The sequence below is a fragment of the Oryx dammah genome, unplaced genomic scaffold (genome assembly GCF_014754425.2).
Source record: "Oryx dammah isolate SB20612 unplaced genomic scaffold, SCBI_Odam_1.1 HiC_scaffold_29, whole genome shotgun sequence".
In the NCBI taxonomy this organism is placed as follows: Eukaryota; Metazoa; Chordata; class Mammalia; order Artiodactyla; family Bovidae; genus Oryx; species Oryx dammah.
Window position 1 is genome coordinate 5,862,944 of NW_024070213.1, and position 16,522 is coordinate 5,879,465.

Genomic DNA, 16,522 nt, shown 5'->3' on the forward strand with positions numbered 1-16,522 from the left:
AACCCCCCAGGGTGGGGGTCACGGTCACTGGCCCTGGGGCCTGATGGCCCCAGTATGAGGATAAAAGAGAACAAAGCTGTGAGTGTGCTTCAGTCTCTCCAGCCTGCTCTGGCCTCTGGCCTCATCTGAAACTCGGACGCCCTTGTGCCCTGGCCACACATACACACACCAGGCCAGTCGTGTTTCTGAGACCCAGCTCAGATGTTTCCCCTTCATGGAGCTCCTTTCCCTCCTTTTATGCCCTGGCTAAATCCTAATCTGTCTTTAGGCCTCCTGAAGACTGAATGATATCAGCAGCTGTCCCCAACCTTTCTGGCCCCAGGGCCCAGTTTCATGGAAGACAGCTTTTCCATGGACTGGGGAGGGATGGTTTCGGGATGATTCAAACACATTGCACTTATTGTGCACTTTGCTTCTATCATTATTACATCACCTGCAATCATCAGGCATTTGATCCCAGAGGTTGGAGACCCCTGGTGTAGGGTGCCAGAGCCCTGGCAACCTCAGTGTCTGGTTGACAGTGGGTACTCAGCATACAGTAGGTGCTCAGGACACAGGGGGTAGTACTCTTACCCATGTTTTGTCATCATTGTCATCTGCTCCTATCGTCATCATCAAAGCTCTGTCGTGTACCATCTGCTGGTTTCCATGGTGTAAATGGGGGCTTCCCAGGCGGCGCTAGTGGTAAAGAACCCACCTGCCAAAGCAGGAGACATAAGAGACAGATTCGATCCCTGAGTCAGGAAGAGCCCTTGGAGGAGGAAATGGTAACCCATTCCAGTAATCTTGCCTGGGTTAAGATTAATCCCATGGACAGAGGAGCCTCAAGGGCTACAGTCCATGGGGTCCCAAAGAGTCGGACATGCCCAGAATGATTTCGCATGCACTAAACCTCAGGCGTGGCAGACAGTTTGCTGCCACTTTCTCCTGTAGCAGATGTCAATCAAACCTGCTTTCCCTCCCTGGGCCCCTTTATCTGCAGGTCCTGACCTGGTGTGGGGTTTGCAGAGGCTGGCGTTGGAGTTTGGGAAGAAATGAGTTCCCTTGTCCTAGAGATCTGAAAGATTTTGCTGTTTACTGTGGTAAACAGAGAGGACAGGGTCTTAGCAGGCCCAGAGAAGGCGCCTTCCACAGCCTCCCTCACTCTTCACAGGAAGAGGTCAGCCTGTGACCGCTCCCTGCCTCCCCAAGTGGGGCCGACTGAACCTCATAACTGTGTTGCCTTGAAACTCCTGCTGCTGGAGGAAAACCTTTTAGCAAACCCGGTGCCTGAAGCAACCAGACCCGGGGACAGCTTCTCACTGCGCGTTCAAGGCCATCTTGCCATGTGGTCACGTGCACATGTGATGATGGCGGTGTGTGTGTCCAGGGAGCAGCCTGGGGTCACATGTGGTCAGCTTACTGCCGGCAGGGGGCTTGCTGTAGGCAGACTGAGGGGTCTCAGACAGCTGGGAAAGACCCTGAGCAAGGTTGAAGATAAACCAGTGTTTTCTCGATGGTTCTCATCTTGACAGTGTCTGAAGTCACTCGAGGTGAGTTCACAGACATGCAGAGTTGGAATGAGCTTTAAAGGGCCTCTAAGGCAGCCCCCGAGTTTTATAGATGAGTGCCCCTCTTTGTTGCCTATGCCAGCCCCACACAACCTCTGTTTAGCTCACTTCACGCTGGCTTAATGGTTCCCAGGTCTCCTCCTGGAATGTGGGCTCCTCAAGGTCAGGGTCTGTTACCTTTCAGCTCTGATGCCTAGAACCCAACACCAGGCCTGGCACAGGGATTGGGAGGCATCTGTTGGGTGAACTGGTGGATGGATGAGTTGCAGCGGTCACCTCCTCCAGGAAGCCTTCCCGGCTGCCCCAAACAGGTCAGCTGTCACCAGTGAGCATCGCTCCTTTGGAGTTCCTGTCACACTGGGCTGCCATGACCTGTGTGACTTCACTTATGCTTGAGCCTAGAGCTGGCACTGGTGGATGAAGTGAATGACTATTGTCCATGTCTGAGGGGTATCAAGAAAGGTCTCCTAGACCTCCTAAGACTTTGAAGGTCTTATGGATGAAGAAGCCAAGTCTAGAAAGGGGCGAGGTCTAGTCCACCGATGTCTGATGGGACCAGTGGCAGAATTAGGTTGAGGAAATTGGGCCCCAGGAAGGTTAGTCTCTCACCAGGTCACCCAGCTGAGGGACAGAAGGGCCTAGACTATGATCCCAGTCAGCCATGAGGTCCCAGCAGTGGCCTGGGCCTCCAGCAGCCTTAGCTGTGGAGTGTTAGGGGGCCTGCAGAGACCTTGTAACACCTCCCCTTGCCTCCGTCAGCTCTTCTGAGCCAGGCCTCATGAGCCTGGACCACTGGAGATGCTCCTCAGCTAACTGACCACTTTGAACCCGGTCATTCTCTGTATCTTTTTCTCCCTAACCTCCCCCAGCATCACTGTCCTTTTATAGTTCCTCCAATTTCCCAGCTCCTTCCTACCCCAGGGCCTTTGCACATTCTGTTTCCCCATCCTTCTTCATTTAGCTGAGCTGCTGCATTCCCCGGCGCCCCCACCAGGCACCCTGTGCATGGACCTTGAGGGAGCTGCCAGGGCCAGCCCTGTGCTGGCCTCCTGGTCTGAATTAGTCGGGCCTGTTTGTACTCTTTCTGTCGAGGGGGCAGGCTGGGGGTGAGGAGGGGGCATTTCAGTCCCTTTAAATGCTTCAACTCATTTAACCTTAATTGCTTTGTTTTCATAGACATGTGCTAAGGAAAAGGACCAAATTATAGCTTGAATTGGGTCTTGCTAATCTTAATGAAAAGCTCTCGTTTATAATCAGGACCAGGTCCCAAACGTGGAGCAAACCACCCTCAAATGGCTTGTTTAAATAACTGAGACCCTCCTGATAATCACTGTTTAGTCTGCAACAGCAGTGCACATCGCCCCTTCTATGTGTACTTAATTTTTTAAACCATTTATTCAAGTGCTTTCTTCCACTTGCAAGTTCCAACTCGGACCTTTTCCAGAACGTCATAATTAAAACTCTTGGGGGAAGTAGCTTTTTGTTTTGGTCACAGTATATCAAATATATTACTATTTTCCGTTTTCTGTGAAAAGGAAAAAAATGACAGCCTTATGGGCATCGGAGATCACAAAATTAGCATGTAAGTAATGCATGTAAATAGTCACTTCCTGAATTTTATATCCCCAGGGCCTACTTGTCAGTCACCGAAGTTAGGTAGATTACAGGCCATGCTATTAAGTGTTTTAACAAAACTCTTAATAACACACCCAGTGATCCATTTAGTTCAACATCAGAAAAAAAAAAAAGAACCTTGAGACCAATTGGCCTTCTGAGGAAATAATGTCTATGACCTTATTAAATCATTTTCATCATTATTACACTCTTTCCTGAAACTCCAGATACAATTCTGCTTTTTGGGAGGCCAGCAAAGGCAGTTCAGAGGTGGGCTGGGAGCAGGGGAGGAGGGGAAATTCTTCTTTGAGTCTTAAAACGTGCAATTATGCATGCTAACGTGTGCCCTGCTGAAGATGAAAGCACTGGAGTCCGGCAGACCAGCGGGCAGGAAGAAATCGGATGTGACTTAAAATTCCAAGCTGCTGTCAGCTAGCAATTAGGCAGCGTGGCTTGCAACTGGTCCCAGATCTGCTGCGGAGCTGAGGCTTCTTGGAGCCCTGGTCCATTTTGTGTTGGCGGGTGGCGGGGGGGTGGGGGGGTGGGGGGGAGTTAAGAGCTTGTATCATTGGCATTGAAGCATGGAGGCATTTGCCTTCTTAAGCCTCAGTTTGCCCGGGTATAGAATGTGTCCACTGGACCAGATTCAGTTCAGGATGGAGACTGTTCACTGAGCACCTACTCTGTGCCAAGCTTGGGGCTGGGGCTATGACCTGTTTTCCCAATCTCCCCGTTCAAGGGAGAGACAGATGGGGAAAGACGTGATCGTTAACAGGGCGTGGAAAGTACAGCCGTGGAAATACAGACCAGACTCAGCGGGGCGAGAAAGACAGGGGCCAGCACTGCTTGGGGAGGGGTAAGTCTGAAAGGACTCCCTGGAGAGGCGGTCATCTGGGCTAAGTTAGGAGGGCAGAGGCGGTCTCTGACACTCCTTCCGGCTCTAATGGTCCCCGAACGCGTCTGGTCTGTTGCAAGGATGCCGAGGTCTGACTTTATCCCTGCCCACTCGGTGAGTGCAGCAGGTGACTTAGCCTTCCTCCCATCGTGTGGGATGGGGGGCACCTGTCTCACCCAGTGGGCGCTGAGTGGGAGCTGGGGGAGGGACAGCCGCCTGGCTGTAGGTGAGAATGCCTGCAATCGAGCTTTCTTTTTTCTCTAAATCCCCATTTCTCCTAGGGTTAGAGGGCCTCTGCCCCCACCCCCACACCATCTCTGAGCACTCCCCCGCCACCCCAGGGCAGTAGGCCTCCTTCCGTCCCTTCCTCTAGGCACTCTAGCCTCCTCTTGGCTGCTTCTTATTACAGTGGCTGTATTTGTTTTTCCATCCGAGGAATGCTAACCAGCAAAAACCATTATTTCTAAGAAAATAAACCACGGGCCTTGTTGGCCTTTGAATGTTACTGAAGTGGATGGTGGCCTTCCCCAAAGGCCTTGAGACAAAGAGGGCTGGAGGGCTCGTGTGTGCAGGCAAGGTCAGGGGGTCTTGGAGGGGTGCTTGGAGGGGGTCTTCCAGATGGGCCAGGGCTGCAGCCCCTGGGAGGAGAGAAGGGAAAACCCCAGCTGGCCGGCGTGGACTTGCTGCTCTGTTAATAATGGCGGCTGCTGTGGCTCAGCCTCTGCTCCCTCCGGGGGCGCCCAGAGGCACTACCCTCTCCCAGAGACCCCTCTCCCCGCCCCCCACCTCTGTCTGGACCTCCTGCCCTTTGAGTCGAGGGGAGTAAGGCTGGATGTAGGTCCGTGGAGACCTGGGTGCCCGCCTATGTGACCTTGGGCAGGTCTGTGGACCTCTTGGGCCTTAGAGTGCGTGCTTAGTCACTTCAGTCGTGTCCGATTCTCTGCCACCCTGTGCACCATGGCCTGCCAGGCTTCTCTGTCCGTGGGATTCTCCAGGCAAGAATACTGGGGTGGGTTGTCATTTCCTTCTCCAGGGGCCCTAGTGTGCTGACTGCAAACTCAGGCCTCTTTTGAGCCCCACAGTGGGCAGCTCTATCTTCAGGGTGCTCCTTGCTACGATGGCGCCCAGTTCAGGCTCAGTCTGTGAGGGTTCCAGGGGGGCTCTGGCAGGACTGCGGGCACTGACAGCCCCATGGGCAGGCCTGGCCAGACCAGAGTGCGGGGGGCGGGCAAGGCTGTCCTTGCATGAGATGTGTTCATCCGTGTCTGTGTCATCCTTTCTGTCTAGACTGGCAGCTCCTCGTGGCCAGGGTCTGGCTGAGGACAGGAAGGTGCTGGAATAAGAGGGCAGAAGTCAGAGAGATGGCTTGATCCCTAGTGAGGACCATGGGCCCTGGCTCCCTATTCACTGAAGCGTGGGGGATTCTCCAGGTGGCTGTGTCAAGGTTAGGATGGTGGAGTCTGCTGCCAGCCTGCCTGGCTTCCAGTCTTGGCTTTGCCACTTACTAACTGCGTGATCTAGCGCACGTCCCTTCAGTTCTCTGAGCCTCGGTGTCTCTTTCTGTGATGGGGAGAGTGAAGCCCTTCCTGTTTGGCTATAGTAAGAGTTTAGCTGCGGGCCATTAGAAGACGGTAGGCAGTCACCCTTGCCTCTATTGGCTTGACGATTAGGGAGCAACTCCACAGGGGACCTGGAGAGAAAGAGAGTAAAATCAAAGTGCACCAGGCCAGCTCCTGAGCCTCTGGAGCCCAGAGGGCAGCCTGTGGGCTTAGGGGGAGAAGCCTGAGCTGTGGGTCTCGGGTTCAGCCCCAACCTGCTGATATGGTCAGCTCTTCAGTCCCCCTCTCTGGGTTCAGGTATCCCTTTATCAAACCCAGGGGTGCACTGGAGAAGCTCTAGGACCCCAGCCTGCCCATTCCAAGTGGTGGCTCAGGCTTTTGGGCAACTGTATTTCTGACCATCCTTCTGCTGAGTTCACGGGTTGGGTCTGTGGAGCACCCCCTCAGAGCCTGAAGTCTCAGGGTCTGGGACGTCCCCCCGCCTTTTTGGTAACGGGAGTGGGAGAATGACTGTGCTTCTGATTGGCAAGGGAGCAGCGGGAACCTCAGCTCTCAGCTGGCAGCCCCTCATTCCCGTCTTGAACACTCTGAGAAGGCTGCTCCCCATCATCCAGGTTGCTTGGGCATCCGCTAGGCGTGATGTCAGAACTTGGGAACAGTGAATGGTCCAGAGGGTTTGGGAGGGAGAAAGGGAGTAATTAACTGGCCCTTGGGATTCGGTAGGCAAGTCCCAGCCTGATACTTGGGAGCCACAAAGCTCACCGTGAGCCCACACTGAGCAGAGGACACTCGAGGTCAGTTCACAGTGAGTGTCTGCTCCCAGGCAGAGCCCCCTAGACTCCCCAGCACGATGTACGAGGTCACCGACAGCATTACCTGAGAAAAACAGCGTTAGTGAGATATGATCCATGTACTACACCATCACCCACTTAAAGAATACAATTCAGTGCCTTTTAGTATATTTACAGACTTGTGCACCCATCACCCACATCAAATTTATTTTGATTACTTTTCATTACTCCAAAAAGAAACCCTGTACCCTTTAGGCATTGCTCCCCAGCTTCCCAGTCCCCAGAAACCACTAATCTGCTTTCTGTCTCAATACTTTTGGCTCTTCTGCAGACGTCATATAAACGGAAGCCTACAGAACGTGGCCCTTTGTGACTGAGAAAGCATTCTCCAAAGTCTGATGGCCTGGCCCACTTCCTGGCCCCCCTTGTATTAGCTGTGTGACCTCAGGCAGGGCAGCAACACCTCTGAGCCTTGGTTTCCCTTGCTGTCAAACAAAGATGTTCATACCTACTTCTTAGGGTGCTCATAGCCAAGGGCCTGCATACAGCCTCATACATCCATGAGGGCTTCAATCGAGATGGCTACTCATTCGTTCAATGCCAAGCAGACTTTGGGGAGACACGCTGCTACTGCTGAACCTGCAGCTCAACAGGACACTGTTCTTGCCCCATGGAAGTCGCAGCCTCGAAGGACACATGCAGAGCAAGTGACAGGAATGACAGTGTCCTTTCAGGGAGCCGCAGGGCCCAGAAGGTGGGGAGAAGTGCCCCCCACCCCCCAGGCTGCCAGGCAATTTGCAGGAGTTCAGAGCGGGCAGTGATGTGCAGGCTCGGTCTGTGGAAGGGCGTGGGTGTCTGTGAGCTCCGGGCAGAGGGAAACAGCATGAGCAAAAACGTGTAGGCCCGAAGCCATGCAGCCACTGGGAGAGGTCAGCCCACAGCTCAACCCCATGGTTACCTTGGATCATGGGTTGGCTGAGGGGAGGACCTTCCCACCCTCTGGCTGAGCCATGGTCATTGTGTGCTGTTGGGAATGAAAAAGTATATAGATTTGTGTTGGTTTTGCATGACCTTTGACCTTTCCCATAATTAACTGCTGGGCCCACTTCTGGCATTGTCTCGGCAGAAGGGAAACCTGATCGATGGATGCCAGGAGTCCGCCGAGAGCGGGTCTCATTACTCAGTCATTACAAACCCAGAGCTTAACCCTGTGCCACCAGAGACGGGGGGCTTAATCCTTCCTGCTGGGCAGCCCTGCGGAACCACCTTCCCGCGAATGTAATTAGCCAACAAACCGGATTAAGATTTATTCACCAATAAGGACTCAACTTCCTAAGCCATACATCTCTCCCAGAATGGTTGCCTGATCTAAGGAGTGCACGGTTTTTCCTAAAGCCCCAGACAAAGGAGAAGACATGTTAGCGCCCAGCCAGGGAAGGGTTCTTTGTTAGAGCATTTGCTCTCCGCTGTCTGCAAGGAATGTCGAGAAAAATGCCAATTTCGAGGGGAAACGGGGAGATGTGTTCAGTAATGATTTCTGAGAGTGGCAAGTAGAGTGCTTTAAAAATCCTCATTTGGAGAACCTTTCCGGTCAGTCCTGATTTTTAGAACTAAAATGCCCTAAATGGTATTAAAATGAGAAGAATCTCTGACTCATTGTAGTAGACTCTCTTCGAATCGAGGCACTACAGAATAAATGTATGTTTTATGGGGCAGCAAGAATCAATTTTGAATTTAAAAAAAAAAAACAAACTCTTCCCACCCGAGTCCAAGCCAGTGTTGTTGGCACGTAACTACAGCTGTGGGATTGTGTGTGCGTGCTGCCATTTTAATACAGGAAAAGTGGAATTGCGTGACCTTTTAAAATCCTATAATGAGCAGCTCCCTGTGCTGTTTTTCTCTGCTCTGTTGGATGATGGAAGCTGTTTTCTGTTGGGACTTGAGTTCTCATTTAAAAAAAAAAAACCCAAGCTGGAGAAGAAGCAGGGATGTTTGGGGCGAGCTGTTGGCCTTCTATTCCTGAGCACTCAGGTTGGAGCTTTGTCCTGGCCACTTTCTCTGATATAAACATCTCTGTCACTACCTCTTAACCTCAGGAGCAAGCACGGACCTTGGAAATAAATACGATGACGCACGTGACGTCTCTTCCCCAACTTTCTCCTTAATAACTTTTTGAAGCATAAAGCACCCTGAGGGCATGGCTCCAGTAGGAATAGAGCCTGCCTCTGAACGCAGTCCCTCACTCCCCTACCTGGGAAGGCCAGGTCCCCAGCCGTGCTGGCCTTGGCCTTGGCATCAGGACAAGGGAAGTGGTGGCCCCACAGGCTTCCCACACCGCTTCATCCCTGTGCTCTCTGCATCTGCGGTCCCAAAGCCCTCCTCCCTATGGGTCTGTGTTTCCACGTGGTTTCTTCCTTTCTGTCTGAACATCCTCTCTGTACATCTTTATCCAAATTTCCTTCTTAGAAGAACACCAGTCATTGGATTAGGCCCATCTGACTCCAATACACACGCATGCTAAGTGGCTTCAGTCATGTCCAACTCTTTGCAACCTCATGGACTATAGCCCACCAGGCTCCTCTGTCCATGGGATTCTCCAGGCAAGCATACTGGAATGGGTTGCCATGCCCTCCTCCAGGGGATCTTCCCAACCCAGGGATCAAACTCATATCTCTTATGTCACCTGCATTGGCATGCAGGTTCTTTACCACTGGTGCCACCTGGGCAGCCTGTACTCCACTACAACCTTATCTAAAGCTTGATTACATCTGCGAAGATCCTATTTCCAAATCAGGTCACATTCACAGGTACCGAGGGTTGTTAGGACAACACAGGTACTGAGGGTTGTTAGGACATCAACACCTCTTTTGAGGGACACAAACTCACAACAGCCCTTTGAGAATAAATATCTAGACCTGTCTCTCAAAGCAAAAGAAATAAAAGTGAAAATCAACAAATGAGACCTACGCAAACTTAAAACTTTTTGCACAGCAGAGAAAACCATAAACTAAACAAAAAGACAATGTATGGAATGGGAGAAAATATTTGCAAATGATGCGACCAACAAGGGCTCAATTTCCAAAATATACAAACAGCTCATATAAGTCAATATCCAAAATAATAAGAATAACCCAATCAAAAAATGGGCAGGAGATATAAATAGATGTTTCCCCAAGAAAGACTTACAGATGGCCAACAGGCACAGGAAAAGATGCTCAATGTTGCTAATTATTAGAGAAATGCAAATCAGAACCACCATGAAGCATCATGTCACACTGGTCAGAATGGCCATCATCCAGAAGTTTACAAGTAATGGATGCTGGAGAGGGCATAGAGAAAGAGAACCCTCCTACAATGTTGATGGAAATGTAAAGTGGTGCAGCCACTATGGAAAACAGTATGGAGGTTCCTCAAAAAACTAAAAATAAAGTTGCCATATGAGCTGGCAATCCCATTCCTGGATATATAAGCAGACACAACTGTAATTTGAAAAGATGCATGCACCCTTATGTTCACAGCAGCACTGTTTACAATAGCCAAGACATGGAAACAACCCAAGCGTCCATCAGCAGACACGTGGTTTAAGAAGATGCCGTGCATATTCGTTGGGTTGGCCAAGCCAGTGCAATACAATGGAATATTACTCAGCCATCAAAAAGAATGAAACACTGACATTTGCAGCAACATGCATGGAGCTAGAGATTGTCATACTAAATGAAGTGAGTCAGAGAAGGACAAATGTTATGTCACTTACGTGTGGGCTCTAAAAGCTAATACAAATGGATCTACGTGCAAACCAGAAGCAGACTCATACACATGGAAACAAACTTATGGTCATCAAAGGAGGAAGGAAGGAATCAGGAGCGTAGGGTTAACAGATGCAAACTGCTACACATAAAACAGATACGCAATAGACTTGCCATGTAGCTTAGGGGACTGTATTCAATATCTTGTAATAACCTATAATGGGAAATAATCTGAAAATATATAACTGAATCACCTTACTGTACAGCTGAAACTAATACACTATCATAAATCAACTACACTTCAAATTTTAAAAAAAGATTAAATAACTAGAGAGCTTGGCTCTGCCCCCCTCCACTCCTTCACCCTCTCCCCACTCCATCTGCCTGTTCCTCATTCTCTAGCTTTAACAGTCCTTAAATAGTGATCCAACATAGACAACAGACTGGTGGTTGCCAAGGGGGAGGAGCTTGAGGGGAGGGCTAGAGAGGGAGACGGTGGTTAGCAGATGGAAGCTAGTATATATGGAATCGATGAACAACAAGGTCCTACTGTATAGCACAGAGAACTATATTCAGTATTCTGTGATCAACCAGAATGGAAAAGAATATTTAAAAAGAACGTATATATACATATATATCACTTTGCCATACAGCAGAAATTAACACAACATTGTAAATCAACTGTTCAGTTCAGTCGCTCAGTTGTGTCCAACTCTTTGCGACCCCATGGACTGCAGCACACCAGGCCTCCCTGTCCATCACCAACTCCCGGAGTTGACTCAAACTCATGTCTACTGAATCAGTGATGCCATCCAACCATCTCATCCTCTGTCATCCCCTTCTCCTCCTGCCCTCAATCTTTCCCAGCATCAGGGTCTTTTCCAATGAGTCAGCTCTTCGCATCAGGTGGCCAAAGTATTGGAGTTTCAGCTTTAGCATCAGTCCTTCCAATGATTATTCAGGACTTCAATAAAAATATTTTTTAACTGGCCTGAGACTGATGGGCATCTTGGAGGCCTGTGGGACCTCCTCTGGGGCTGGAGGCTCTTGGATACAGTTTTTACAATAATAAACCTACTTGCTTTGGCAGAGTTTTTGTTTGTTTATTTATGTGTTCATCTCTCATGCATTAAAGGGTGAGGCTCATATGATTTAAAAAAAAAAATTCAAGGCAAAGATACAGAAAATCAGGGGAGGTTTGATCTGTGAGCAGCAGATGGTTCTCCGTTCAGGATTCTGGATGGGCAGGTAAAGCAGGTTGGCCCCAGAAGCCTGTGGGAGCACTCCAGGGCTGGTGATTGGAGACGAACTGATCATTCTAAGTGCTCGGATCTGGGGGAATCTTTTGGGAATGGATTAAAGGAAGAAATGTGAATAGTACACACTGCTCTCTTCAGGGCATTCGCATCCACTGTGGCCTACACTATGGGGAGTCAAAGGAAGGGAAAGGGTAGAGTTGTTTTTTGGTATTTAAGTTCATTTTTAGTTTATTTATTTATTATTATTTTTTGTCTGCTCCCCGTAGCTTTCGGGATCTCAGTTCCCTGATCAGGGATTGAACCTGTGTCCCCTGCAGTGAAAGCAGAGTCCTAACCACTGGACTTCCAGGGAAGTCCTAGAGTTGTTATATTGACTATCCAATCAATCTCTTTATAAAAGCAGTCTCCTTATAATGCCTTATGTGTATGGTGATCAAATAGTTTATCATTTTGATAGTAGAAAGGTCGCTATTAGTAATTATCAGACAACAGGCATAAACTAGAGCTTTGCCGGGCAAATTTGGGTGTATGATTATCTTAACTGGGGAAAGACATCTTTCTCAGACAACGTCTTAAAACAGTTTGTGCAATTGAATTTTATGGATGTGGTGACTCTGTAACTGTGTTTCCCTCCTTGCCTTGGCTTCTAGGAGTCTCAGAGCCATATTTGTGGCCTTCCTTTTGTAACTGTGCTGAAATTACCAATCGTTATCTCTGCATACATTCACTAGCTTTCCCTTATTTTTCAACCTTCATTTATTCTTCTTCAGCACAATGTAGATAGATAAGGGACTCTCAAGAGTCTTCTCCAACACCAGAGTTCAAAAGCATCAATTCTTCGGCATGCATCTTTCTTTATAGCCCAACTCTCACATCCATACATGACTACTGGAAAAACCATAGCTTTGACTAGACAGACCTTTGTTGGCAGAGAAATGTTTCTGCTTTTTAATACGCTGTCTAGGTTCCTTTCAAGGAGCAAGCATCTTTTAATTTTATGGCAGTGATTTCATGGCATTAATTTCATGGTAGTCACCATCTGCAGTGATTTTGGAGCCCAAGAAAACAAAGTCTGTCACTGTTTCCATTGTTTCCCCATCTACTTGCCATGAAGTGATGGGACTGGATGCCATGATCTTAGTCTTTTGAATGCTGAGTTTTAAGCCAGTATTTTCATTCTCCTCTTTCACTTTGATCAAGAGGCTCTTTAGTTCCTCTTCGGTTTCTGCCATAACGATGATGTCATCTGCATATCTGAGGTTATTGATATTTCCCCCGGCAATCTTGATTCCAGCTTGTGCTTCATCCAGCCCAGCATTTTGCATGATGTCCTCTGCATAGAAGTTAAATAAGCACAGTTACAACATACAGCCTTGACGTACTCCTTTCCTGATTTGGAACCAGTCTGTTGTTTCATGTCCAGTTCTAACTGTTGCTTGTTGACCTGCATACAGATTTCTCAGGAGGCAGGTCAGGTGGTCTGGTAATCCCATCTCTTTCAGAATTTCCCACAGTTTGTTGTGATCCACACAGTCAAAGGCTTTGGCATAGTCAATAAAGCAGAAGTAGATGTTTTTCTGCAACTCTTGCTTTTTTGATGATCCATTGGATGTTGACAATTTGATCTCTGGTTCCTCTGCCTTTTCTAAATCCAGCTTGAACATCTGGAAGTTCATGGTTCATATACTGTTGAAGCGTGGCTTGGAGAATTTTGAGCATTACTTTGCTAGCATGTGAGATGAGTGCAATTGTGCAGTAGTTTGAACATTCTTTGGTATTGTCTTTCTTTGGGATTGGAATGAAAACTGACCTTTTCCAGTCCTGTGGCCACTGCTGAGTTTTCCAAATTTGCTGGCATATTGAGTGCAACACTTTAACAGCATCATCTTTTAAGATTTGAAACAGCTCACCTGGAATTCCATTACCTCCACTAGAAAAGATATGGGCTTTGTAAACAGCAAGACTTGAACAGATGTTCAAGCTGGATTTAGAAAAGGCAGAGGAACCAGAGATCAAATTGTCAACATCCATTGGATCATCAAAAAAGCGAGAGTTGCAGAAAAACATCTACTTCTTAATGTTTTGATCCTTGCCCTACCACTTACTATGTGACCTTGAGCAATTACCTCTCTGCACTTTAGTTTACTCAACTATAAAATGGAGTTAAAATACCTACTTCAGAGGGTTGGTGTATGTTTCAGGAATAGATACTTACATACTGAGGTACAAAGAGGGAGCGACTTCTACCCAACATGAAATAAAACGCCTTCCCCTCAGTCTGACTGATCCAGCCTTAGTCACATGCCCACACTGGGACCAATAAGCCATTAATTCCATATATTGTTTGGTTAGACTGACCAGGCTCCACTCCCAGAGTTGGGACCAGGCCACGTTGTCCTGAGTCACCTGCATGAATGAAAGAAAGGAAGGAGGCGATAGTCTAGGAGATGCTGGTTTGGATTAGCTGAGAGATGGTGCCATGTTTATGGATAGTAGGAATGGGTGACCAGTTCGCAGACTGCACCCATGTTAAGAGTGTAGAAGAGTCACATATTGGTAGCTGATTAGATGTCAGTGGAGAAATGGAAGGATAACAATATTTACTGGGATGGAGAACCCCAGGGAAGTGCAGGTTGATGAGTTAAAGTTGGGCCATATTGCCTTTGGAGTGAATGCGGGCGATCTAGGGCGAGAGGTAGTTAGATTGGTATATCTGGGGCTCTGGCGCAAGGTTGGAGCCACAGAGATTGAGAGGTAATCAATATCTCAGTCTTTATAAATCCATGTGCCCTTTCTAACACAAAATCTTATACTCTGCCTTTAATGTTATTTAAAACTTCTTAGTACATTAAGTATAACGATTGAAAGCAATTCAAATGACTTACAGCACTGAGCCTGCTTCCCAGCAGACACTGGTGGCCTCTGCAGGCAGGAAGCCTCCTGTCTCTTGCACCTCTGCAATCCAGGCTGCTTGTTCTTCCCTCATTATGGCTGGGTGGCTACCAGGAGGATGCTGCACAGCCCAGACCCTGTATTCCAGCACTTTCAGGGCTGCAGTATTTCCTCTGCTGGCAGCATTCCTGGCAGACAGGTGTCCAGACAGTGCTTGGTCACCTCCAGAGTCGGGGGGCTCACTACCTCATGAGACAGGCTCTGTCTTCCAGAGGGGACATACCTACCCCTGAACATTAATTGGCCCTTTTGGCTTTCTCTACTGTGTGTAGCTCTGTCCTCTGGACCATGTGGAAAGAGCACAAAGCTGGGTGTCTCCCCTTGCCATCCCCTCAGGCGTTTGTGGAAGCGGCCAAGTGTGCCTTGAGTTCCCTCTCTGCTTAAGGGTGGCCCCTTCCTGGCTCTCATAGGTGGAACCTCTCGTCAAAAATACCTGCTTCCGGTTAGTCTGTGGGAACACTTCCGGATCTGCTGTGAGAGGCTTCCGGTTGCCATCTTTTCGTGGGCCTGTAGAGGTCGAGGTGGGTAGGTTGAACGCCACCAGTACCCCTCGTTCTGATGGGGGATTGCACTGGTTCGAATCCCACTTGTTTAACACATCAAGGTGTGTGACCCTTGGCCAGGCTTTGGCTTTGCTGTGCCTCAGCTTCTTCGATTCCCTTGTGAAATTGGAATACAGATGACGGGGGTCTGTGCCTCATAGTTAATGTGGGGATTGGGGCCTTAATGACGCATGGTGTCACCCCTGGGACTTGGGTAGCTCATTGAATGTTAACTGGACTCGCTGCTATAGCTCTCCAGGCCCTCTCGAATCTCTCTGGAACTCCAGAACTGATAGCTCTTTGACCCCTGATGGGAAATGTTGGGAAACAGCATGGCAAAAAGGGTGACCTTTAGGAAGGCTATTAGCCATTGTTCATAAGACAGAAGTCTTTGTTGCAACAAGGAAACTAAAGCAGTAGAAATTCAGATCTGGAAAGAAACCCTAGGGGGGAATATACGGCCTTTTGTCTCATTCCAGAAGTTAGGTTTTTTGGTGGTATGAGAAGTTTGTTTATTTCTTAGCCCCTCTCACAAGTAATGAGCTCTCCACTCTGGGTAACTTTCAAATAGCCTGAAAAGAGCTAGCCTGGGGGGATTTTATATAGGGTCCTTGCGTGCTGTTAGTGTTGAGAGGGTTTCAAGGGGGCCAGAGCTGCGTGTGAATCTTGCCTGCCTCACCATCGGGGGATGAACGCCACTGAAAGTCACTCCAAACATGCCTGCCACATGACCTTGCTCCCCAAGTTGGTGGCTGACCGCCTTCCAAGGCCAAGATCTTCATCTTTGTAACCTTTGGATCTGCTCCCCCACCCCCAGCAAGGACTTGAGTTACTGAATACCTGTTGAGTCATCCCCTAACCACTCATGTCCCAGCATCTTCAGTGGTGGGGGGAAAGAGGACCCCCGGGGTCTTCCTCTGACACTTCTCACGCCCCTCATTTTGCAGACATCGACGAGTGTGAGAACGATTACTACAACGGAGGCTGCGTCCATGAGTGCATCAACATCCCGGGGAACTACAGGTGCACCTGCTTTGACGGCTTCATGCTGGCACACGACGGACACAACTGCCTGGGTGAGTGATGCAGCTGTGCCCTGCCCACTGGGCACACCCTGCCTCTTGCTCAACTCCAGCTGGTAACGTTGGGGGCAGTGGGAACGCTTATCCTCTTTTGGTTCCTTGGGTTGAGAAGACCCCCTGGAGAAGGAAATGGCAACCCATTCCAGTTTTCTTGCCTAGGAAATCCCATGGATAGAGGAGCCTGGAGGGCTACCATCCCTGGTGTTGCTAAAGAGTCTGACATGACTTAGTGACTGAACAACAACAATGATTAGGAAAACAGTCCTTGCTAGGACTGTTGTGACCAAATAGCACAGCTTGAGGAGCTTAAACTGCAAGAATTTATTTGCTCACAGTGCTGGAGACTGGAAGTGCGAGGACAAGGTGCTGGTGGGTTTGTTTTTAGTCTGAGGGTCTCTCCTCGGCTTGCAGATGGCCGCCTTCTTGCGGTGCATTCACGTGGTCATCTCTCTGCATGCATGTACCTGGTGTTTCTCTCTCTCTCTCTCTGCCCTAATCTCTTCCTATAAGGACACCAGTCATATTGGAGTAG

General features: G+C 48.9%; 1 protein-coding gene across 1 annotated transcript in view; it reads left to right on the forward strand.

Moving 5' to 3' along the window:
* The window catches only part of SCUBE1 (signal peptide, CUB domain and EGF like domain containing 1), a 133,628-nt gene that overhangs the window by 10,900 nt on the left and 106,206 nt on the right, over window positions 1–16,522 (forward strand). Inside the window, exon 4 of the mRNA XM_040233360.1 lies at window positions 15,856–15,984. Within this exon, the coding sequence (XP_040089294.1) occupies window positions 15,856–15,984 (129 nt within the window). The remainder of the gene's footprint in view (window positions 1–15,855; window positions 15,985–16,522) is intronic.